The sequence below is a fragment of the Condylura cristata genome, unplaced genomic scaffold (assembly GCF_000260355.1).
Source record: "Condylura cristata isolate star-nosed mole 26May11 unplaced genomic scaffold, ConCri1.0 scaffold00026, whole genome shotgun sequence".
Lineage (NCBI taxonomy): Eukaryota > Metazoa > Chordata > Mammalia > Eulipotyphla > Talpidae > Condylura > Condylura cristata.
Window position 1 is genome coordinate 1,001,159 of NW_004567127.1, and position 23,662 is coordinate 1,024,820.

The 23,662-nt window shown below is 59.1% G+C and overlaps 3 protein-coding genes across 6 annotated transcripts; 1 reads left to right on the forward strand and 2 right to left on the reverse strand.

Moving 5' to 3' along the window:
* Positions 1-836: 836 nt before the first annotated feature.
* On the reverse strand, positions 837-5,992 carry LOC105854096 (chromosome unknown open reading frame, human C1orf54). 4 transcript variants are annotated; one of them, XM_012730061.1, is made up of 6 exons: positions 5,914-5,986; positions 4,769-4,849; positions 3,535-3,593; positions 3,086-3,214; positions 1,738-1,839; positions 837-909 (listed from the first exon to the last, which is right to left on the reverse strand). In XM_012730061.1, exons 1-5 carry the CDS (start codon positions 5,957-5,959, stop codon positions 1,741-1,743), a joined length of 414 nt encoding a protein of 137 aa, XP_012585515.1. In that variant the 5' UTR covers positions 5,960-5,986; the 3' UTR covers positions 837-909; positions 1,738-1,740. The 4 variants fall into 4 exon arrangements, 2 of the variants coding, with proteins under 2 accessions (XP_012585515.1, XP_012585516.1); XR_001145819.1 differs by lacking the exon at positions 3,535-3,593 and having other exon boundaries at positions 5,914-5,992; XM_012730062.1 differs by lacking the exon at positions 1,738-1,839 and having other exon boundaries at positions 843-909.
* Positions 5,993-9,811: 3,819 nt separating this feature from the next.
* Positions 9,812-12,818, forward strand: APH1A (APH1A gamma secretase subunit). The gene is made up of 7 exons (XM_004689562.2): positions 9,812-10,142; positions 10,632-10,802; positions 10,959-11,032; positions 11,256-11,378; positions 11,517-11,644; positions 12,030-12,153; positions 12,478-12,818. Exons 1-7 carry the CDS (start codon positions 10,030-10,032, stop codon positions 12,540-12,542), a joined length of 798 nt encoding a protein of 265 aa, XP_004689619.1. The 5' UTR covers positions 9,812-10,029; the 3' UTR covers positions 12,543-12,818.
* A 661-nt stretch (positions 12,819-13,479) lies between these two features.
* On the reverse strand, positions 13,480-18,837 carry CA14 (carbonic anhydrase XIV). Its single transcript, XM_004689455.2, has 11 exons — positions 18,095-18,837; positions 16,541-16,561; positions 15,684-15,860; positions 15,273-15,415; positions 15,036-15,131; positions 14,869-14,932; positions 14,582-14,739; positions 14,385-14,505; positions 14,172-14,192; positions 14,009-14,093; positions 13,480-13,903 (listed from the first exon to the last, which is right to left on the reverse strand). The coding sequence occupies exons 1-11, from the start codon at positions 18,147-18,149 to the stop codon at positions 13,840-13,842; spliced, it is 1,005 nt and encodes a 334-aa protein (XP_004689512.1). The 5' UTR covers positions 18,150-18,837; the 3' UTR covers positions 13,480-13,839.
* Positions 18,838-23,662: the final 4,825 nt, after the last annotated feature.

Below are 23,662 nucleotides of genomic sequence, written 5' to 3' on the forward strand. Positions count from 1 at the left end.
TCTGCCCTGCTGGGTGAGGAGGGTGGGGACTGCGCCGGGAACACCGCGTCCTCGCCGGCTCCCGCGGGGCGGCTCCTCCCGCGCCGCCTTACGTAACCCGCCGCCGCACGTTCCCAGTTGGGACGCCCGCCCGCCGCCGCGCCCGCGGGTGCCAGGCTCTCGGCGCCGCGTCCCGAATTCTGACTCTAGCGCCGGGAATGGGCGGGTGCCTGACCCGCGGGCTACGCCTCGTCCACTGTCGGTTTCTTCAGTCGTCCCCGGGAGAAAATGCGGGAGGCTGGGAGGGTGGCACGTCCGGGCAGCCTCAGCTCTCGGCTGCCCTCGCAGTGTGAGGCACAGGGGGAGGAAGGCAGCAGGTTCAAGGACTGCGGTGGACAGAAGCTCCGACTGCGACGCCACCACAAGGGGGCAGCCGGGTTCCGATTAGGGCCCCGAGGGTGGGGGGTGCGCCTGCCTTAATTGCTCCCTGGAAAAGGCCCGGGTAATTTTTTGTTTGTTTGTTTTTTGCGGGGGGAGAACTTTAACAGTGAATTCTAGGTGGCTTTTAATATTTTACATATGTTGAATAATATGCTCACGAAAAGAGCTCTCTGCAACCCTCAGCTGTCCCATTAACACCCTACAGAATAAATCAAAGCCCCGGAGCTTGAGGGAATTGCGAACTGTGACAAGCCTGCCAGTGGGCGCTCTTCTCCATCCGCAATGTCACGTTTGTCGTGGCCCATCACTCCCTCCAGCAGGGTCACCCCCGGCTGCCTTTCTCACCTGCCCACCCCACGACCTCGTGCTCTCTTTAGTGTCGCGGTTTAGAACAGACCCTCAGAGGAGTGGAGTAGCCAGGTTATTCATTTATTTTTCTTCCAATTACCTCTTCCCAAACCCCATCCAAAGACTCCCAGCAGCCTTCTCCTAAAAAGGCAAAGAAAGGACACAAACAAAAAACAGGATCAGCATGCCACCAGTTTTCATAAGCTCGACTGGGTTTCCCCACCACACCTCCTGGCTCTTATTAGAGTCCCAGCTTTCATTCCTTGCGGTATTACAGGTCTCTCCTCTTCCCTTTCCCCGCCCACTTCCCCCATATTAGGCAGCTGCACCGTCTTGCGACTCTGAACTTTGCCTCTTGACTGGGCAGTGTTGTGAGGTCCCGCCCATGTTGCTCTCTGGCACCTGTTAAGCCGTGAAGGGAGCCAGCCCAGCAGGAACCTTGATTCCCCAAGCGCTGCTGGAAACCCAGGAGTTCTTTCCTACTTTGGCTCTAAGAGACTCCACTTCAGAAAATATAATGACTCTTGAACCTTCCCTGGTGGCGCAGTGGGTTAAAGCGCAGAACTATAAAGCTAGCCACAGCCGCTTCAGCAAAAGTTGGATCCAGACCAGGGAGGTGACCCACATGGCACAGCAGACGGCTCCTGTCTCACCCACTGCCCCCTCAGCAGTTTACTACAGTCAGTCGGCCTGTTCTGCTCCCCACTCTGTCTCTGGCGAAGCCTCTCACCGCCCCTGCACCTCTGGCCTGTAGCCCAGTTCTGTGTGCATAAATAAATAAATCTTTGTTTAAAAGAAAATATAGTGACTCTTGTTAAAACATCTTTGCCCCAATAGCACCATCTTTTAAATGTGCTTCCTCTTCCTTTAAGCACTGACAATTGACCGAGCTGGAAACACTAGCCAGAGACACTGGTAAAATTTGCTTCAGAACAGCCCCACCCCCCAAGCCAGTGACTGCACTCTCACCTTCTACATGAAATACATGCCCCCCTGAAGGAGGACACAGGACAGGAGGAGGGCAACGGGGCTCCACAGACCGGATGCAGCATTGTGCAGACCTGGGTGCTGCTGAAATACAGATACCCCCAGGATCCACCAGGTCATCCTTCCGACTCTGCACCTCCCCCTTCACAAAGGTCCCTACAGGAACCTCAGTGCGTTCTGCTCAGAGGCTAGAGGAAAGTCCTCCCACCACCCTGTGAAGCCCTTTCCTCTGTGTTTTTAGCCACTCTGGAGCATGCCGGGGAGTCCAGACTCCAGTCAGCATATTTTCCTGTTGCGTACGTGAATGCCGGTCACTACAGGCATTCCCGTGCTACAGGGGAGATCCTTGCGTGTTAAGACAGGGCCCTGGGCCTCCCTGTGGTGCAAGGGGTTAAGTCTCAACACAAGGAAGCTATCTGTTGACACTGCAGCACAGTCAGGGAGTGACCCCAGGGTGCAGCAGACTCTCCTGTCTTCCTGCTGACCCCTCAGCAGTGGATTTCAGTGGATTTGCTTGTTCTGCTCCCCACTGTCTCTGGGGAGTCCTCTCACCCCCCCCCCACCTCGGGCCTCCACCCCAGCTCATTAATACATAAGCAAATAAATCATAAAAAATGCAAATTTCAGCCTGACCCTTATCTTGCTATGTGTGAAATGACCAAGCAAATATTAGGCTTTTAAATTCTGCTTTTTTTTTTTTTAATACGTGTCACTGTTCCTTTCTATACATACTCTCCTTCCCTCACACCCCATTCATTAGACACGCCAGAGGCTTGTTCTAGCCCCTCTGCTGTGCATTCTTCCACTCTTGGAATTTTTCCTCCTAATCCCTTCATCCTTTCATAACTGAGAGCTCACCTGTTCTTCACAGTGTAGCTCAAACACACCGCCTCCCACCTCCTGAAAGTCTTGGGGACAACTCCAGCTCCTGCTGCCTCCTACCGCCTAGGCACAGCTATGCTGTGTCAGCTACTCTAAAGTTTACATGTGAATGAACACTGTTACAAACCTGTTCCTTTGGTCTAAATGTTTCATAGTGTAAATCTGAGTTTTAGAAATGCTCTGAGTTTCAGACGGTAATGCCGTCTGCAGCCTTAATGCTTTACTCGCTGGTTCCATGAGCATTGAGAACCTCCGCACGGAAATTAACCCCACAGGATACAGGTTTACAGTAAATCTCAGGGGAGATACAATGTGTCTGCTGAATCTCCCGGGAAGAGACAGTGTCTCCGCCCAGATGAGCGGCTGGTGGGTCCCTACCCACCTGCCCACCCAGGGCGAAGTCCCAGGTGGCTCCGCTCCCTCCCTTGCTTCTCACCAGTCAACTCACCATGGGATTCACCATGGGATTCGAGGTCCCTAGTTTCACCGTTGTGCGTTCCTGACGGTCTGTACCTTCTGTTTCAGGACTAATGGTAGTAGTCTCTGCTGTTCCTGTGACCTCCTTTTCCAGCCTGTTCTGCCCTCGGAAGGAATCGAAAGCAGCGTCATGACTTCCACCTGCTACCCCACAGAGACCACCTAGTTCTCACCCCACCCCCAAGCTCCTTCCTTCCTACCTTCTTTGGCTTGGATGATGTCCCCATCCCACTCTCTGTCCCTCCCTCTTGGCTCAGCAAACTGGCTGGCTTCCGCTTTCGTTCTCCTCCTCATCTGTCCTTACCAGTCTGTTGTGAGTCCACTACCTAGTTTTGCTTCCTGTTAATCACACTCATTTCAACATTGCCCAACTTAATATGAGCCGTTACCTATCCAGACCCTCTTCAGAGGGTCACTCACCAGCCTGTCTTCTGACTCAAACAGGGAGTAATCGACAGTGAAATTTACAGCATAGTCATCTGGGGAGGAGGAAAACAATCAATAGTACCAAAGGAGAAAGGCAGCACTGTATCAGAAATGAGAAGATGAAGGAACTCCTTCCTGTGAAGGAAGAATACTTCACTTGCTTCGTTTGTGAAATGGACTTAGTGGTGGTGCAGGGTTAACTCAGCACTATGAAGCGCTCAGCAGCCACTGTGGCCTGAGTCTGATCCCCAGCCAGGAAGTGACTCCAGGGCGCAGCAGACCTCTCCTGCCTCCCTGCTGCTCCCCTCAGCAGTGGATTTCAGTGGATTTACCTGTTCTGCTCCCGGCTCTGTCTCTGGGGGAAGTCTCTCACCTCCAACCACACACTACCCGTACTCCAGTTCTTGTATGCATAGAAATAAGTCTTTTTAAAAAATGTACTGGTGGGCCAATGGGTTAAAGCGCAGCACTATGAAGCTGTCTGCAGTCGCTGCAGCACGAGTTCTATCCCTGGCCAGGGAGCGACCCACAGGGCATGGCAGATCTTTCCTGACTCACCTGTTGCTCCCCTCAGCAGTGTATTTCAGTCAATCTGCCTGTTCTGCTCCCCACTCTGTCACTGGGGAGTCCTCTCACCACCCCTGCTCTTCTGACCTGTACCCCAGGTCTGTATGCATAAATAAATAAATTTAAAATAAGCAAATTAATAGTCTCATTTATTTATGCATACAGACCTGGGGTACAGGTCAGAAGAGCAGGGGTGGTGAGAGGACTCCCCAGTAACAGAGTGGGGAGCAGAAAAAGCAGATCTGAAACTGCTGAGGGAAGCAGCAGGGAGACAGGAGAGGTCTGCCGCGGCTGTGGGTCAGCTCCAGGGTCAGGGATTGAACACACGCTGAAGCGGCCGCACACAGTTCTGTGGTGCCGCAAGGGAGGGCCTGGTCTCATCTAATTCTGATGAACTTTAATGTTTACAATGTTGGTGAATGTGTTTGCACTTATATTTCCACTTTGATATCTGATAGAGTTTACACGTTTGAAAGTTTCCAGGTTATTTCAACCAGTTTCCAAAGATTTGAAAAATAACACATGAGGCTTGATAGTCTTCCCACAGCCAAAGTCTCTCTAACCAGCTGCTGCATTGTGAAGGGAAAAGACAAAGTCCAGGACGAAGCACCCCCACACCTCCATCTACCCAGTTAAGGGTCAGCGCCTCACTCACACTCACCATAAAGGGGGGTAACCGTGTAATAATACGTGATATCATAGTAATCGATCTTCTCCAGACCTTCATCCTCATATTCTTGACCTGTAGAGACAGGACTACAGGTCAAGCAGCAGCTAGAGTTCCTCAGGAGTCTAGTTCCCCCTCAGGGGTCATACTCTCTTCTCACTGCTGCCCCTCCAGTCCTCCTCAGACTCTGGGCTCCACGTCTGTGAAGAGACTCATTACTCAGTGCTCACCCAGCCAAGAGCTCCTGGGGTAGAAAGTGGGTCCCTGCACTTACTGTAAGCCCCCACAGGGAACTAAGCCCCAAACACAAGCAGGCAGTAGAGCGATCCCAGTTAAGAACAATAAACTATTCATGGGGTGTGTGCCAGACCGTGTCGTGTTTGCGAGAGAGATGTCCTCACCAGCGTCTCACAAACAGAGACACACAGCACACGCTTTGGGGTTTGCATTTTAGCAGCAGCTTCACTGCTAATTGGGGGACAACTCTGACCAGCAACTTCGTACCCACTTTCCTAGCAGGAGTCAGCTGGACTAAACGATCTGTCCACAGTAGTTTTTCTTTCTTCCCAAGACTAAAACTACGAGGCTTTGACATGACTAGATGCAGAGCTCCAGGTCTCCGGAGCCCTCCCTGAGTGCCTAGAACGCTCTCCCTTCACCCCAGGATGACACAGAATCTGGAGGAAAAGGAAACAAGAGCACCTGGCAGATGGGGACAAAGGAGGGAAGGAACTAGACTACCTCTTTACTGCTCCAAAGGTCACCCCCACTTCTGTGTCTTTGCTGCTGCAAGATTTTCCCTCCAAGGTACCCCGAGTTCCCTGCTGGCTGCAGGCTGCCCTCCCTTCACAGAAGCCACCTCCTTCACTCCCTCCTGAGCCCCTTATTCTGTTCAGCTCTGCGCTGAGAGAGCTTTGTGCCAGGTTGGGGTGACCTCCTCATCAGCCCACTCTTCAAGGCAGGACTTCATTTCCTCCCCCTTTCCTGGCCCGCTCTCCAGATCCCTCTTCTGCCCCAACTCTGGGCCCTAGCCCAGATAAGAGTGGTGGTCTCGCTTCTCCTTGAGTTGTCCCATCATCTTCTGGAGTTATCTCCCCACCCCACTTACGACAGAAGGCCTCAGAGAAAAGCGAACTTACCAAGGACAAGTGGCACAGCAAGGGTGACTAAAAACAGGACATCCATTCTGGATTCTGTGCTACTGAGAGTAGAGAAAGGAAATGACAGCGTTTCCCACCAGCTCACCCCGCCTCCTCCTCAAGCCGGAGGGAGCTGCAGCAACTCTCTCAGGCCCTGGAAATCCCCGCCCAGGCATCTTCAGTTCTGCTGAAGGCCCCAGTCGCCCGCCCATGGTGGCCCAGCCTAGAGCCCAGACTGCTACATGGCAGTGGAGGTGCACAGTTAGCTCCTCCAACCTAGAACAGACCCACCCACGCGGGATCCCCGCTGCTCCCCAGCTGGCCCCCGAGCCTGCCTCCCCCAGGCTCCCAGAGCACACCTTCTCCCTCAGCGTTCCCAGCCACAGTCGCCTTCCTTCTGAGGCTAATGACAGTCTCTCTTCAGTCAGGATGTGCTGAGGAAGAGGCACACTGCGTCTGTCTCTCTGCCGCCTGTCTTGGTCAGAGTGAGCAGCAGCTTCAGGGCTGATTCTCAAGGCCCCAGTGCCATTCCTTCCCACAGAAATCTCTCAATTGGACCCTCCCTGTGGCGCAGCCGGTGAAAACGCAGCACTGAGAAGCTCAAGCCACCTCAGCACGAGTTCAATCCCCACCCCCGAGGTGACCCACAGGGCGCAGTAGACCTCTGCTGACACGCCCGCTGCTCCCCTCAGCAGTGTCCTTCGTCAGTTGGCCTGTTCCACTCCCCACTCTGTCTCTGGTGAATCCTCTCATCGCCCCTGCACCTCTGGCCTGAACCCCAGTTCTATATGCATGAATAAATAATAAAAATATATTTTAAAAAAAACCTCCATCAATGCCAGGTATTTCCTTTTTTGGTAAACGCTGATCTCACGTGACCTCCACAGCTGCAGACACCAGGGTAGGAGAAGAGAAAGCAGCTAGTTTCAATCTGCTGTGAGGGCCAGACCCTTCTGCTTTCAGTCATGCGTGTTTCAGACCACAAGGGTAGAGTTTGTCTTTTTTTTTTAAGTTTCCAAATCTTACTGGTTTCCAGAAGAAAATAGGGCCTCCCTGATGGTGCAGGGGTTAAAGACTCAGCTCTGTGAGGCTGTTCCAGCCACTGCAGCTCAAGTTTGACCCCTGGCAGGGAGGGACCCCAGGGCGCAGCAGACCCTTCCTGTCTCCTCATTGCTCCCTGCAGCAGTGGATTTCAGTGGATCTTCCTGTTCTGCTCCCCACTCTGTCTCTGGGGAATCCTCTCATCCCTCCACACCTCTGGCCTGCACCCCAACTCTTGTATACATAAATCTTTGAAACATGGACAGCATCTTCCCCCTCAGCAGGCGGGGGTCGGGAGAGGGGGGAGGGCCCCAGGAGGAAGCCCGCCATGCTCCCTGTGGTCCCCTGCAGAAGCTAGAAGGGGTGCAGCCACCTTCTCTCAGGCTCTGAGATGACTTCACCCAAGGGAGTCCAGGGAGTCAGCAGAGAGCAGGAAGCTGAGCAGCCAGGGCCTGAAGGAAGGTGGGCATAGGGTCCAGGATGAGCTATCACCAGGGGAGCGTCGTGGTTGAGGGTTTTGCAGCTGGTGTCACCAGAAAACTGGACACGGAGACGCTACCATCCTCTGTAGAGCTGTGCCAAGCTGAGGGAGAGCAGCAGAGGCCGCCAGGCCTCTTCAGCCCGAGTGGGAGCTGCACCTGCCCAAGGTCTGCCCAGCTGCTCCTGTCACCCCTCGGCGGGCCCAAGGCAGGGCACACTTGCTGGTCTGGGCTCCGCAGAGGCTTGTCAGGGCAGCCCGAGGGGGCGGCGCTCAAGTCCAGCTGCCCACAAGCCAAGCTGCTCCGTGACACTGGTCCCCGCCTTGGCATTGGGCCTCTGTGGGTCCAACATGTTGTTGTGGACATGGCAAGTGGAAGGCCCAGGAAGCGCTTCTTACCCCTCTCTGCTGTAGAACTTCCCTTGCTTTCCTCTCTCGCTCCTCTCCCAGCTGCCCGGTATTTTCCATCTTCCCTTCAGTTCAAGTCAGAAATATCAGTAATGTCTGGGCTGGGCTGGGCCTAGCCTGATAGGGCTTTGACAGCCGGAGAGGGCTTTCACGGCTCACAGGCAAGGGAATAAAACAAGATGTGTTACTTCCCCCCTTTTCCTGCTTTTTTCATGTAATTTTTAAACAGGGAAATAATACATCTCTATTTACATCTATTCTGGGCTCGGCTCTGTACACGCCTCTGTGGAGACACTTGGCTCTGGACCGGCACCTGCAGCAGGACCTGCAGTGGCTGCTCCGGGGAGAGGAGCCCAAGGCTCGGAGCAAGACCCCTGTGGCCTGGAGCCCGGCTGTGTCCCTCAGCCACACCGCCGGGCCGAGACTGACGTGGCCACGATGGAGCCTTCAGCGGTTCTCCAGGACCTCATGGAAAAATGTGAACACTCAAGTAGATCCACATAGGCCAGGAATTGTGCGCCACTCCCGGGAAGGAAGGGAAGCCTGGCTCTCTTTGAGCAAGTTCTGCCTTTCTCTTGGTATTTTCATTCTCAAAAGCAATATTCCAGATGCTCTTACTTTCCCATGCTGGTCCTCTCTGGCCTAAACATTCTTCCCAAGGACTGACCCTTTCTCCTCCAAGACCCTCCTCTCCTTTTTAAAAATAATTTTCTTTGAAAATTCAAACTCTGGGCCCTCCCTGGTGGCACAATGGGTTAAAGCGCAGCACTAAGAGGAAGCTACCTACAGCCTTCAGCAGGAGTTCAATTCCTGGGGGGGAGTGACCCACAGGGCGTAGCAGACCCCACCCCCCCTTCTCCCTGCTGCTCCCCTCAGCAGTGGACTTCCTCAGTTGGCCTGTTCTGTTCTGCTTCCCACTCTGTCTCCGGTGAATCCTCTCATGGCGCCTGCACCCCAGTTCCGTATGCATAAATAATAAAATCTTAAAAAAAAAACCAAGATTAAAAAAAAAAGTTCAAACTCTGCCCCTTCCTTCAGTCTGAGGAACAGACTCCACTGCGATTCATTTTCAGAAAACAGAGGATGTGTGACATAAAAGGAGCCGGTGATGGGTGTGTGGGTGAATGTCCATTTCCTTCAACCTCATTGCTCCGGTTGCTATTTTTTGGTTAAGGATTTATGCATACAAGAGTTAGGATGCAGGCCAGGGATGTGGGGGGGGTGTGGGAGGCCTCCCCAGAGACAGAGTGGGGAGCACAATAAGCAGTTATTGAAATCCACAGCTGAGGAGGCAGCTGGAGATAGGTCCTGGGGTCCCTCCCTGGCCGGGGATGGAACTTGCAGGGCGTGGCTGCGGCAGCTTCAGAGCGCCGAGACTGGATCCCTGCGCCCCCAGGGGGCCCGGCAGGCGCCGCTGCTCCGACTCGGAATCTAAACTCTGGAGCTCCCGGGACCCTCGGAGCCGCGTCGGGCTGTCTGGCTCCTTTCTGACTGCTCGTTCCAGGTGACGGCTATTGACCACACACTGCATGACACGTCTCCGAGCCTGTTCAAAGAGCTTCTACTTTTAAGCCTAACTTTCATCTCTGGGCAGTAGCTCAGGCGCATTTCCGCCCATTCAGTGGGAACAATACCCGTCCTATCTCGCGCACCCCCATCCTGTGCTCTTTGTACTTGGCCCTTAGGCTCCAACAGGAGCTTCCCTCCTCCGCAGCCCTTCAAGAAGAGGGAAGACGGCATGACCCGACCACCAAGTCACGTAAGGAAACCGCAGCTCCGGCCGAACCGAGCCCAGAGCCCGCGCCCGGGCCAGACCCGCCCTGCGGGGCGCCCGCGGCGGCCGCCGGACGGACGTCGGGACTCGGGGGTGGCGGGACTACAACTCCCGGCAGGCCGCGCGGCCCCGGCCCCGCCCCGCCCGTCCCCATTGGCCTCGGGGGCGGGGATTAGCTGGGAGGTGGCCATGGGGCTGCGGCCGGGGGCTGTCCCCTCCTCGGCTTCCGTAGAGGAAGTCGCGCGAACCTGTCTCTGGGATTTCTGCGCCCCCCCTTCCCCTTCCCCTTCCCGGGGTCCGGGGGTGACATTGCACCGCGCCCCTCGCGGGGTCGCGTCGTCCCGCACGCGGACCCCCTGCGGCGCCCCGCGTTCGAGCCCCGGCCGGCCCTGCGCCCCGCCCCCAGCCGCCAGCCATGGGGGCCGCGGTGTTTTTCGGCTGCACTTTTGTCGCGTTCGGCCCGGCCTTTGCGCTTTTCCTGATCACGGTGGCCGGGGACCCGCTTCGTGTCATCATCCTGGTCGCGGGGTGAGTGCGGGTCGGGCAGACGCCTCGGCGCCGACGGGAGGCTCTGGAGGGGGCTGGGGGGCCCGGGCCGGCCCGGGAGCCCGAGTCGCGGGACGCGGTCGGGAAGGTGGCGCCCCGGGTCGGGGTGACCTGCCCTTCCCGCTGCGGCTTCCGCCCTCCGGGGATCGCGCCGGCTCTCGCTCCACTCCGGCGACGTCAGAGGCCCAGGACCTGCGCCGGGAGGGCTGTGCCGACCGCCGTGCTGGCCGCCGCCGGCCCTCAGGGCGGATCCGGCTGGTAGACCTCGTCCTCCCGTGCTCGCCCCCTGGCGCGCGCCGAGGGTCCGCTGACCAGATCGTGCTGCGCCTCTGGCAGATGCCAGCCGCAGGAGGCGGCTCCTGGCGCCTCCCGATCCCCCCGACTGTGGAAGTCTAACTTCCACTTTCCGGGCGGCAGCCTCGGTTGGTTCCCTCTTTCCCTGCCCGCCTGACTGCCCTTGTCTTTCCTCAGGGCATTTTTCTGGCTGGTCTCCCTGCTCCTGGCCTCTGTGGTCTGGTTCATCTTGGTGCATGTGACCGACCGGTCCGATGCCCGGCTCCAGTATGGCCTCCTGATCTTTGGTGCTGCGGTCTCTGTCCTTCTGCAGGAGGCTTTCCGCTTTGCCTACTACAAGCTGCTTAAGTAAGAAGATGGGTGGTCTGGAGGGGCGCGGGGCAGAGCCCTTGGAGAGAAGCGGGTGGTGGTGGGGAGCCGTGGCCCAGAGGGAGGACATTAGAAGAGAAGGAGCCTTCCTGCCTTCCCTCATGTGTCCCCTACCCGGTTGCCACCCCACCGCAGGAAGGCAGATGAGGGGTTAGCATCGCTGAGTGAGGACGGAAGATCACCCATTTCCATCCGCCAGATGGCCTATGGTGAGCCAGGGGAGAGGGGCTGGAGGAGGGGGCTGAACGACCCCAGGGAAGTCGCAAACATCCACATGCTCCAAGTTGCTTCTTGATTTCCTTTGTACCCAACTTCCGAGGAGAGGAGGTCTGAAGGGGAGCGTAGGTGTGGGGTGCCGTGGCTGGGACGGGGAGGGTCACGGTCACCTGCTGTAGCCGCCTCTGACATTGATGAGAACCTCCCTCCCCCCAGTTTCTGGTCTTTCCTTCGGTATCATCAGTGGTGTCTTCTCTGTTATCAATATTTTGGCTGATGCACTTGGGCCAGGTGTGGTTGGGATCCATGGAGACTCACCCTATTACTTCCTGACTTCAGGTAAGGTCCGCTTCCTGTCGTGCTTCACGCCCACCCACCCCTGGCTGGTGTGGTATCAGCCCTCCGGGTTTTCTTGGCTCAGCATCTCAGGAGTGTGGTGAAGGTGAGGGACTGTCTCATCCTCATCTCCCCCTGCAGCCTTTCTGACCGCAGCCATCATCCTGCTCCACACCTTTTGGGGAGTTGTGTTCTTTGATGCCTGCGAGAGGAGACGGTACTGGGCGCTGGGCCTGGTGGTTGGGAGTCATCTACTGACTTCAGGACTGGTGAGTTGGGGACCAGCCCGAGTTAGGGAGGAAAGGATTTCCTGGTGCGTGGGATGAAGGGGGATATGTCCTCTTCTTAGCCCTTTAAAATCTGCTTGGGAAAAGGTGAGGCTTCTGTGGGCTCTCACCTGCCTCGGCTTTCTGGCCTGCCCAGAGAGGGGCTGGGACACATTAACTGGGCAGTAATGCAGCTGGCTTGAGTGAGCAGGAGGCAGGAGACCTCAGGGACCTGAAAGTGGGGAGTCTGCCTCACCACGGGATGTTGGCGCTGTGAGGGCAGGGCGGGGTGGGGGCCGGCCGTGTCTGGGGAGGTCTGCATCAGAGGCACGGAGAGCTACGAGGACTGCGTGGGGAGCTCACCTCTTTTCTGTTCTGCCGCACCCAGACGTTCCTGAACCCCTGGTACGAGGCCAGCCTGCTGCCCATCTACGCGGTCACTGTCTCCATGGGCCTCTGGGCCTTCATCACAGCCGGGGGCTCCCTCCGAAGTGTCCAGCGCAGCCTCTCGTGTAAGGACTGACTACCTGGACTGAGCGCCTGGCAGACCCCGCCTGCCTGCCCACTGCCCATGACTGAGCCCACCCCAGCCCGGTCCTCTGCCCACCACGCTGTCTCCTTCTCATCGGCCTCCCCCACCTCTAGGGCTTTGCTTTGTCCACTCGTGACCGTTGGTCTCTGGGCGTCACCAGGAGCAGCCTGGGTTCAGCCAGTCAGTGACTGGTGGGTTTGAATCTGCTCTCATCCCCCTACCTGGGGCCCCTGTGTCCAGGACTCCCTGCGTGTCAGTGCTCTGCTCTCCCCCGCCCACGACTCACCCCGCTTCCCCTCTGCAGGCCGACGGCAGGAAGACAGTCGGGTGATGGTGTATTCTGCCCTGCGCATCCCACCCGAGGACTGAGGGAACCGGGGGGGCCCCTGGGCCTGGGGACCCTCCTGATCTCCTCGCCCTGTATTTCTCCATCTCCAGTTCTGGACAGTGCAGGTTGCCAAAATGGGCCTAGCCTGGCCTTGCCAGGGGAGGAAGTGGACAGGCCCAGGGTGGAGCACTGAGGCCCAGCAGCCCGCCCGACTGCATAGCTTGATCTTTTTCTCAGGTCCGAGCAGAACTGGTTCTGGGGTGACAGAGACCCCAAATTGCCTTTTTTTTTTGAGTGGGCAGCAGGAGGTGGCACTCCGCTCCCGCCTCCTTGGACAACACTTTCCCTCCTCAGATCGCTCCCGGCTGGGCTCACACCCACCACCCTCCCGCCCGGCCTGGGGGCCTGCATGTGGGGACTGGTATGCTGGAGCTGCTGTTCTAACCTCCCTGACTGCCAGCACCCCTCTCCCAAGGCGAAGTGCAGGGTGCTGTGTGGAGCCGGCCCCAGACCTGCCGTGCGGGGGTCAGCGCGAGACGTTGTGGGGAAGGAGGGCAGACTTTTTCTAGTTTTTAATTGGGGTGTGGGGGGGGGGCGGGAGGTTTTCTATAAACTATCATTTTCTGGTGAGGATGGTGTGTCCCATCCTTTTAATCAAGGTGATTGTGATTTTGACTAATAAAAAGGACTTTTTAATTATGGGGGAACTTGGCTTCTGAGGGAGGGGGTCACGTGGCATCTCGAGGCTCCTGCTCGCTGTTCAGCACCCCCGAACCTGGCCACCTCTGATCCCTCCAAATGCAGCTTCTGTGCAAAGGCCGAATCCTGGGCTGGGCACTGACATGTCAGGTGCTTGGTGTTAAGCACTTTGCAGAGGGGCCCAGGCTGGGAGACAAGGAGGCCCCAACCCTGCTTCTCCCCAGCCCTTTGCCTGCTTCTGCCCCCTGAGGGGGGAAGAGCCCAAAGTCAGGCCAGCGGTGGAGTCAGAAGCTTTAATTTCCACATACATTGAGCGGAAAAACATAACCCCAACAGGAGCTCTTTTTCCTAACGGGGTTCTGCACTGCATCCAGGGAAAGGGTGGAAAGGTGAGGCCCGCGGTCTCTGGGACACACCCAGCTTCTACAGCTCCACCTGCCTGTCCTTTGCCTTGGCAGTTAGGAGCTGGGCTGCAGGCCAGGAGAGGCCGGGGGCCCTGCTCCCCTCCCCTCCCGGCTGCCCCTCGGAAGGGAGCCCAGGGGTAGGCTCTGCCTTCGAGGGAGTTCTCTGGCCACCCTGCCCCCTTTTGGAAACTCCCTGCAAGGTGTGATGGAGGGCGTCCAGGAGGTCCTCAGGGGCCTATGGCTCGGTGACCTGTACTGACGTGAACGCCACGCTCTTCTGGTTGCCCAGGCGCTTTTTCCTGGAAGGGGGTTGGTTGGAGGATGTGAGCAAAGGCCTAGGTGAGCCCCACCTGCCGAGGAGCAGTAAAGTGCTTCACGCACACAGCCGGAAAGCAGGACCTCACCGGATCTTTCTAGCGATGAGATAGGCAGCCAGCAGGAGACAGAGGCAGCCGACCAGGGCGCCCACGCCCAGACTCAGCACCTGGCCTGCGGGAGGAAGGCCAGGTGTGGGCCCAGGCTGCTGCTCCTGGGTCTTCCCTCCCTGTGACCGCCCCGGCCCCTTACCTGTGGTGTAGGAGGACTCCTCTGTAAGGGGAGAAAAGCAGTTAGAAAAGCGGTTAGCGGGAGAAGCAGGGGAGCTCCGGTCCCCTGGGAGGGGCGCTGGTCCCAGCAAGCTCTGGAAACCCCTCCCCTCCTGGTCCTTTCCATCCCCGGGGCTCCCAGTCCCCACTCCTGATCCCCAGCTGCCACCTCCCTTTCCAAGCCCTGTAGGGTCACCTTGGATAAAAGAAGCAAAGATGGTCCGCTGATTGAGGGGCTGGGGGGCCCGGTGGTTCTGAGCCAGGGGCTCCGGGGGCTGCTCCTCCGTGGAGGACAGTGTCTCCTGCAGCGTTTCCAGCTGTGTGCAGAGGGGTGGGGAGTGTCACTTTGGGGGTGGGAAAGGTTAGGGGCTCAGCCTCTGGCTCACCACTCGCCTGCTCCGCGGAAATCTGGGCCCTGTGGTTGAAGACGGTCCAGAGCACGCTCTGGTAGCAGGGCGGCGTGGTGAGGGAGCCGTTGTAGCGGAAGAACTGCCACAGCTGTGTGGGGAGCAGCCCTCTCACATCGAAGGGGGGCACGGAGGTCGTCTGACCTGGAGGAGAGGGACTCTGGGCGCCGACGTCCTCTCCCTGCACCTGGCTCAGGTGGGGGGCGCCCAGGTACCTCAGTCTGACCCCCAAAGTCTAACCTCACTGTGCTCTAAGGCAGGTTTAGGGCTCACCTTTATGTCTGATTTCGTGCAAGTGACTCAGAATGTGCTCGTAAGCTGGGTTAGTCTGGCCCACCTGGCGGGGACAGGAGGTGCCGTGAGCGGCCGCCCTGGGAGGATGCCCAGCAACAGGAGGCAGAATAGGCCTCGGGGTGCCCGGGGTGCGGGGGGCCACTGACCTCGATCAGGACACCCAGGACGGCCAGGCCCTGGGGCTGCTGGGCCGCCTGGCTCAGGCTGTCGTAGGCGGCAGAGTCATAGTGGACGATGTGGAGCTGGGGGAGGGCGGGGCCCGGTCACTGGTGCTGTCCCCCCCACGCTGACCGCGGCACTGACCAGCGTGGCGCAGGTGGTCCCGCAGCGTTCCGCTTTATCCAGTTTCCAAATGCCTGGCGGCGACCAGCCCGGCCCCTTACCTCTGCCGCCGCTGCGAGCCCGTCCAGCTGGTGCTCCGACCCCCCGGGGGAGCCCTTCCGGCCCCAGTGCAGATGCAGCTGGGTGGCCACGTATTTTCCGGGCAGCCCCTCCAGGTGCAGGGCTGGGGGCAGGGAGAGCTGCACTGGGAGAAGAGGAGAGGGCTGGGGCACTGGTTGCACCCGCCCACGCCTGGGGTCGGCGCCTCCCTTCGGGGAGACCCGCCAGGGCCCGCTTCTCCCCAAGGCAGCTGCCTTTGCGGCCACTAGAGAAGGCCCAAGTGTTACCCCCCCAGCAGGCGCACAGGTGGGCACTGGCCCCTGGCCCCCTCGCGCCTCCTGATTCCCGGGAAGTCAGAGTCGGGAGGACGCTCCCGTGACCCCTGGCCTCCGCGGGCCGGGCCGGGGTCTCACCTGTGTGGCCGTTGTTGTGCAGGTCCAGGGCCCCGGCACCAGGCTGGTCATAGCGGGGCTGCAGCATGGGCAGGTCGGGGTCAAAGGTTACGCTGCCAGTCTGGATGTTGACAGGGGATTGGGCGTGGAGTCCGCAGTCTGGGTAAGAGGCTGCCCAGTGGTCCTGACCGTGAGGGCCTGGAAGGTCCCCGCAGACATTGGCGCGGCCTCCAGCCATTGCCCACCAGCCCCCTGCCCCCAGTTACATGCCAGGGTGGAACTTCCGGCCACCGTAGGGGCACCACTCCCGCTGGCCTGGGGAGGCAGGAGCTCCTGCTGCCATCTCCGCCCCGGCCAGCCGTGACACCGGCTCTCTTGATAAGGGGGTGTGGTGGCTTTTCCTCACCTGTGGTTTTTCCTTACTTGTAGCCTGAGAACAGGAAGGCTGAGGGGGGGGGGAAGGCGGCAAGGAGGTGCAGGGGCGGGGCACGCACCTCGGAGGCCCCGAGAGGGTGTCGCACCTCTGCCCTGTCCCCTTGGGGTCTGCGGCCCCTCCCTGCGCTGCCTCCTCTCCCCCTGGGCCTGCACCACTTGGACCAGGGCTCAGGCTTGAGCAGTCCAGAGGGGCTGGGCCTCCCTCCCTGCTGCCTCCGGCTGACCTCTGACCTCAGGGGCCCTCCCCGGGGTCTGCCCACCCGGCCCCTCCCCCACACCATTCACTCCGGATTGAACTGGCTGAGTTGGGGTGAAGGAGCTGATGGTCACAGCAGGGTCTGGAGCCCAGGATGGAAAACCTTGGTGGGGAGGTGGAGCTGGGGGCCGTTCCAGGGGCCTCCCACCACATCCTCTGGCTCCCAGCCGCCTTGGGTTCTGCTTACCCTCATATGTCCAGTGTTGACCTGCAAAGCAAAGTAATCTGAGTTGGAGCTTGGGGCAGGGGCAGCGCTCCCGACCCCCCCCCCACAGCTCGCTCCACCCCCTCGGGCTCTCTCCTCCCTCCACCCCATCTCTTCCCAAAGGAAGGCCTGAAACTGGACACCTCGGTGGAAAGGTCGGGGGCCTATTTAAACGCTCCAGCCAGGCGGTGTTCCCTGAGTTAGGGGGAGGAGAAATGAAAGAGATAAAGGCCGAGACTAAAATTAACCTGGAGCCAAGCGTGCACGCTGCTCCCTGAGCGCCCAGCCAGGCTCACACCGAGATGGGGCAAGTGGGGGGTGCAGGAGGGGCTGCCCGTGGGGGGCGACGCCCCTGAGGGGAGAAGGGGCTTTATTCCCACAGGGGCGTGTAGAGCACAAGGCACCGAGCTGTGCTTGAACAGTCGACCCCCACCAGGTCCCAGTAACTCCAGATGAGACCCCTTGGCCACCGCCTCTGCCCTGACACCCCTGACACCCCGCCTGAAGGCCAGGCAGGGCCAGCCTGTCGGGGGCGGGTGGGCACGGGCGTGCTGGCAGGGAGAGGATGAGAATGAAGCTTTGTCTGTGAAAAAGGGCTGCTGCCCGTCACATGCGGCCGGCCCGGCTGCCCCGTGGGGTCTGCAGTCCCCCTCCGTGAGGGCACGTGTTTCCAGGGGAAAAGGAGGGCCTCACACATTTTTTTCTGCGTGCTTTAACTTGCTAGAAACTAAATTCTTCCTCACCCTCTGTCACTCCCATGAGCCCCCGACTTCTGAGGTGCCCTGGTCTCCCCTGGTCTCTCTCGCTGGCCAGCCCTGGGCTCAGGGGCTCTGCTCTGAAACACCATCCAAGGCCGGATGGGCAGCTTCTCAGGCACCAGCTTGGGCACAATTAGACTTTCCTGCTCCTGTGCAAGCTGCCCGGTCCCTCCCTCCCCCAGCCTCCACTTCCCCCCTTTCTCCTCAGACTCAATTTGCAACTCTTCACCCTCCCCCATCTTCTCCACACCCCCCTTCTGCTCCCCAGACTGGCTCTGGGGGGCACTCCTGGGCGTCTGAGCCTACCTCCACACCCTCATCTCCTGTGACCTCCTGAGAGGACCGACAGATGCTGACTGTTCCCACCACTGCCTCAGGGTAAGCTGGGAAAGTAGTGGCTGCATAGCGTCTAGGGCCCCCCCCCAGGCTGGAGAGCCACGGTGTGCTGGGGCGATGCTGGGGTGATGCTGGGGCGAGGTGGCGGAGGGGCCCCTTGTCTCTCCAGGTTTCCCTCCTCTCTGGGAGAGTTGGCAGGTAAAGAAGGCCGCGAGGGCCGCCTGGGCCTGGGGGACGCAGCTCACCACACTGCACCCGGCCTGCTCTCCTCCCCACCCCGCCACCCGCCTTGGGAGAGGCCTGGAGGAGAGAGGGGGTCTCCCCCAGCCCTGGCTCTACTATTCTAACCCCTGGCTTCCTTTTCCACTCCCCACCCCCACTCAGCAGGCATGGCGGCCGGACTGGGGCACGGACAGACACACAGACACCCGGAGGTACCTACCCCCGTCAGCAGCCAGGATCCAAGTCAGCCCTAGCAGGAGGCCGGAGGCCAGCATAGTGTCCAGGGAGAGGCTGACGGTGGGTGCAGGCTGGGGCGAGGGGCTGGAGGACAGGGGCTGAGGAGGGGCTCTTGGGCTCGGGTGTATTTATCTTTCTCAGCTTCTCGCTGCCTCGGTGCTTCGGGGTAGCTGCTTCAGGGGGCACCGGGGCTTCGGGGGCCCCAGGACAACTCTTTCTGCCTCTCCCGCTGCCCTCCTTTTATCTCCTGCAGTCTCTTCTCCACTCGCTGGCCAGCAACTTCACAGTCGCCGCCCGCTTTTAAGGTGGCTCTGGACGGGTGTGCGTGGGGAGGGGGGCAGCCGGGCTGCTGGCGAACAGCTCCTTAAATAGCCCATTAGGCATGCGGGCCACAGGAGCCGCTGCGCTGGAGACCTGCCGGCAGGCACAGCACGCAGCTGGGGCGCTCTTCCTTCCTCTGCGCTTCAGACTCCGCTCAGACCCGGCCCCTGGGGCAGCCGGGCTGGAGAAGGGGCTCTGGGCCCGTCCAGCCCTCAGAGTGGCGGGGTCGCCTTCCCGCCTGCTTCTCTGAGGAGCAGCCCCTGCGGGCTGGGCCGACGGCTCCCAACCCCTGCAGAACTGTGCTAGAACACGAGTTGAAAGTTAGGGAATAGGGGGCCGAGGAGCTGGGGGTTGGGGTGCAGGTGGAGGGCAGGCCTTCAAGGAGGAGGCCCTGGGCTGTGGAAAAAAAGCCCCGCTGCCAGGAGCCCCGCTTCGCTGCGGTCCCTCTCCTGGCCCGCCACCCCCTTCCCACAGCGGCCACGTCCACGTGCTGAGCGGCCTGGGTGGGGGGTGGTTTGTTTGCTGGATAAAGCCCATTTGTGTGCCCAGCGGGGGAGGGGCGGCGGCACCACGAAGAGCGGGCGGCTCCAACTGCCAGCCCCAGGCACCTCCCTCCCCAGGGAGCGCAGATCTGGGGCGGCTTTTGTCACCGCAGAGGACACTGACCCCTGGCAGGGAGGCCAGGTCGCGAGGTTGCGAGACAATCACTGCACCATCCAGAAAAGGTGGCCTCCAGGGACCGGAGGGGAGCAGAGACCACGTGATGCAAGCGGGGCCGGGGTCTCCCCCGCGACAAAGGGCCGAGGCGCCTGCCGAACCCCGCACGCCGGAGCGCAGCGGCCGCGGGCTCCGGAATGTGGGCTGGAGCCTGCGCCCCACGGGACTGGAAATCCCGGCCGGAATGTGCCTCCCAAATCCCTCCTCTTAGAACGTGAAGCCCACGGGTCACTCCCGCCAGGCCGGAAAGCGCCGTCTCCCCCAGGGCCTCCCCAGTCCTCAGCCCCGGTTCCGCGCCGTCGGGGCCCCCTCCGGCTCCTGCCCAAGCGCCACAGACCGTGGAGGCGGGGGTCCAGAGCTGGAGGGGTGGGGGCAAGAGCCCGGCGACCAGAATGGCGGGGTGCTGGGTCCTCGCCCGCGGAGGCTGGAGCCCGGCACGCCCGTCCTGGCCTTTGAGAGCCTCCCGTCGCGCTTCCGAGCGCTTTTCCGTCGCGCAAGTTCTGTGTTTGAGGTGCCCGAAAGCCCCATCTCTCCCCCCCATACAGTCAGGGGCTTAAAGGGCAAATCAGGTCTCCCGGGAACCCGTGACAACGGGCAGAAGGGCTCGTCGCGGGCCGGGCAGGGTGACCGGGGACGCGGCCCTGCGCCCCGGGGCCCCGCGGGCAGGTGCGCGCCGGCCGGGCGCCACCCCCTGGCTCGCCCACGAATTTTAATTTATGCAGTTTTAATTTAAAATGTTTTGGAATCGTCTCCCCGAGGGTGGGCTTGGGGATCGGCCCGCACAATAGCACATTGTCTCCGCGCACGCCCCGGTCGCACCGCACCCCCACTGCGCGGCCAGCCGGCCAGGCCCCGCGCGTCCCGGGACAGAGGTTCCCCTCCGGGAGGGGCCCGCGCCGCCCGATTCGCTCCGATGTCACTGTGGGCAGTTCTCAGCGCCACGCTCATCTGGAGGCGGCGTCAAGAGCGCCCTCCCATGCTCACTGCAGGATAAGAAGGGGCCCCGCCCGCTTCCATTCGAGCTCAACCTTTGTCTGCCGCTTTCGCGCCCCCGCGCCCCGCGCCCCGCGCCCTCGCAGCCCGAGTCCGCGGGGCAGAGGCTCTGCGGCCTCGGGCGCCACCTGCCGGCCCCGCCGTGCGCGCAGGGTGGACGCCAGGGGCCGGGCCCCTCTTCCAAGGTCATTTCAAAAACAGACGTTCAGCTCACCCCGAAAAACACTCCACAGAGAGCCCCTTAGTGCCCGGTTTCGTGGGGGCTAGGAGCGTGCGGGCGGAGAGGAAGCAGCACGGCCACTGGGCACGGAATTAGATGGCGATGTGCTCCAGGCCTCGCGCCGAACCAAGCAAGGTGGGCTGCGGGCGCCCCCTCCGCCAGGCGCTCGCCCGGGCCCTCGCGTGTGCCTGACACGCGGCAAGCTCCTGAGCAAACACCGAAACACGCGAGAACTAACGTCCGGATAATTGGAGGGGGGTGACAACCCTTGGGGTATTTCCACGTTTCCCGTTCACACTGCGGCAGGAGGACCTGGTGGACACAGGTGAAGGCGCCGCCCACCATGTGGCCGCAGTTCAGAGAACCGTGGCCAGCAAGGAGCGGCTGTGGGCTCCACCGACGCCAGGCCCAGCGGGCGCTGACGATGCCCGCTGAGAGCCAGCGCCCACGCTGTGCCCAGCCGCCTGTGCATAGCTTAGCGACAGCTTCCGTGGTTTACCGCCACTCGTGGACTGAATGCTACCTGCAGGCCACGGGCTCCAAGTAAAACAAGCGTTAAGGGCTCCCTGGAGGCCTTGACCGCTGGGTCCAGCTCGATGAAGCAGTCACTGAGCACGCGTCCCATCCCCCGCCAGGGAGGGGCCCCAGGGTGCAGCAGGCCTCCCATCTCCCGCTGTCCCCTCGGCAGTGGGTTGCAGTGGCTCCTCTTGTTCTGCTCCCCACTGTCTCTGGGGCGGCCCAATGCAATGGCTGAGCAAAGTGTAGTGGGAGCCAAGGGTGGGCAATAGCCAGTGAGAGTTTAGCCTGAGAGCAACAGTCTTTCCACAGGGTGGGAGCAGAACCAGGTCCCAGGGTTATAGCTGAGAACATAAATGCTGCCACTCCCCGGCATGTCCCTGGCCTGGGGTGACACCAGCGGGCAGGTCATGTCCAAGCGTGTTAAATCATTGCATTTAATAAACTCGGTGTAGTTAATAAACGGCCTCCTCTGCTGCAGCCGGGAAGAAGGACCCGTCCCGGAATTGTAACTGACCTGGACGCTGGTGGCCAGGTCATCTGCTGCTCCTCTCTCTTGCCCTCGAGTTCTCTGCCACACACTGAACTCCAGCGAGGGCCCAGCCCCAACCCAAGCGAGAGTAACACATCTGTCACTTCCCTTCCATGGTGAGAAGCTTTTTAGTTAAATGTTTTCCTTTGTTTCTGAAGGCGCTGGTATGTCTGAATCCCTCTAGGAATGGAACCAGAAGATAATACAGCAAAATCTGTGACAAGGAGTAGCTCACTTTTGCTTTAAGCCATCCCCCCAATAAGCAGTCTGTTCTCAGATGCTGTGCGGCATGGGTTTCTCAGAAACCTTATATGGAAAGAGTTGTAGTGTCTGATGGACACCCAGGGGCTTGCTTTTTTTTTTTTTTTAAGATTTTTTTATGCATGAAAGAATGGGGTACAGGCCAGAGGTTGGGGTTGGGGAGGAGAGGACTCCCCAGAGATAGAGTGGGAGCGGAACAGGCAGATGGACTGAAATCCACTGCTGAGGGAGCAGCAAGGAGACAGAGGTCTGCTGCACCCTGGGGTCCCTCCCTGGCCGGGGGTTGAACTGCTGCAGCAGCTGCAGATGGTAGTTGCTTTCAAAAAATACAATTTTTTTAAAGATTTATTTATTTGTGCATACAGAACTGGGGTACAGGCCAGAGGTATGGTGGGTGAGAGGGTTCACCAGAGACAGAGCGGGGAGCAGAACAGGCAGATTGACAAAGTACACTGCCGAGGGGAGCAGCGGGCGGGTCAGGAGTGGCCCTGTGGGTCACTCCTGCAGTGGCTTAGGAGAACTTCATAATTTGGTGCTTTAACCCATTGCACCACCAGGGAGAGCCCCATAACAATACAATTTTTAACAGGATGTTTGAGTCTTGAATGGTAGAGACTTGGCCAAGGTCACATAACTATCACTAAAACAAAAACAAAAGCAAAAAATGAGGCTTTGACTAATCCCATGCTCAACAAGTGTTAAGGTGCAAAAAAAAAAAAAAAAAAAAAAAAAAACACAAACAAGAGGCCCTCCCTGGTGGCGCAGCGGGTTAAAGCACAGCACTGAGAAGCTAAAGTGGCTTCCGTATGAGTTTGATCCCCGCCTGCCCCGGAGCTGACCCCCAGGGCGCGGCAGACCTCTCCTGGCCTGCCCGCTGCTCCCCTCAGCAGTGGACTTGTCGATCTGCCTGCTCTGCTCCCCACTCTGCCTCTGGTGAAGCCTCTCACCGCCCCTGCACCTCTGGCCTGCACCCCAGTTCTTGTATGCGTACATAAATAAAACCTTCAAAAAAAAATTGTCATCAGCTGAGACTGCAGAGTGTCACATAGTGGCCGTCTGGTCCCATGCCCTGCTTCTGCGCGCTCCCACTTGGTATTGTTCTTTCTGTCCAATTTTTGTTCTCTGACAGAACAATCCTCCCTTTAGAATATTCTTGTCCATATATGTATTTAAACACTCCAATTGTTTGCTAGATTAGAAATCCAAGAGATATATACCCCAGTTTTGTAGCATAAATAAATCTTTAAAAAATAATAAAATAAATAGATTTCACGTTAAAATATTCTTCTAACTCATTCTTGTTTTGGGGTGTAACGTGCACGCTGTGAGACCCATCCGTTTTCAGGTGCAGCTACATGAGTTTTGACCAAACTCCAGGGGCGTCCAATCCACCTCTGCAGAGGGAACAGGCCCCTCCCATCCCCCCCCCCTTTGTAGTGGCTTCTCTTCCCACACTTTGACTTTGCTAACCACTGATCTGCCCCTGGCCCTGTAATCTTGCCTTTCCCAGAGTGTCTTGGGTGTTAAATTACATCGCAGGCCCGCCTTTGAGTCTGGCGTCTTTCCCTGCGCTTCATTCATGTTGTGGGGATCAGAATCCACTTCTTGCCGTTGCTGGATTTCCACTGAACGCAGAGACCAGATACAGTTCTGTTTACCTGCCGAAGAGCATGTGGGTTGTTTTCAGTGTTCAGAAATCCTGGATAAAAACCTCTATAAACAGAACTCTCCCTGGTGGCGCAGCGGGTTAAGGCACTGGGAAGCTAAAGCCATGTCAGCATGAGTTCGATCCCCCCCCCCCAGGTGACCCCCAGGGCACGGCAGACCCCTCCTGACCCGTCTGCTGCCCCCTCGGCAGTGGACCCTGTCAGTCGGCCTGCTCTGCTCCCCGCTCTGTCTCTGATGAATCCTCTCACCGCCCCTGCGCCTCTGGCCTGTACCCCAGTTCTAAAAACCTCTATAAACAGTTGAGGACTGGTTTTGAGTGGACA

Coding starts and splice junctions, on each gene's coding strand:
- LOC105854096 (XM_012730061.1), bottom strand. CDS start 5,959: ATGGATGTCCTGTTTTTAGTCACCCTTGCTGTGCCACTTGTCCTTG. Junction 4,850..5,913: donor TGCTGTGCCACTTGTCCTTG/GTAAGTTCGCTT, acceptor CTGTCTCTACAG/GTCAAGAATATGAGGATGAA. Junction 3,594..4,768: donor CACGGTTACCCCCCTTTATG/GTGAGTGTGAGT, acceptor CCTCCTCCCCAG/ATGACTATGCTGTAAATTTC.
- APH1A (XM_004689562.2), top strand. CDS start 10,030: ATGGGGGCCGCGGTGTTTTTCGGCTGCACTTTTGTCGCGTTCGGCCCG. Junction 10,143..10,631: donor GTCATCATCCTGGTCGCGGG/GTGAGTGCGGGT, acceptor GTCTTTCCTCAG/GGCATTTTTCTGGCTGGTCT. Junction 10,803..10,958: donor GCCTACTACAAGCTGCTTAA/GTAAGAAGATGG, acceptor ACCCCACCGCAG/GAAGGCAGATGAGGGGTTAG.
- CA14 (XM_004689455.2), bottom strand. CDS start 18,149: ATGCTGGCCTCCGGCCTCCTGCTAGGGCTGACTTGGATCCTGGCTGCT. Junction 16,562..18,094: donor GATCCTGGCTGCTGACGGGG/GTAGGTACCTCC, acceptor TTTGCTTTGCAG/GTCAACACTGGACATATGAG. Junction 13,904..14,008: donor CTCATCGCTAGAAAGATCCG/GTGAGGTCCTGC, acceptor ACCCCCTTCCAG/GAAAAAGCGCCTGGGCAACC.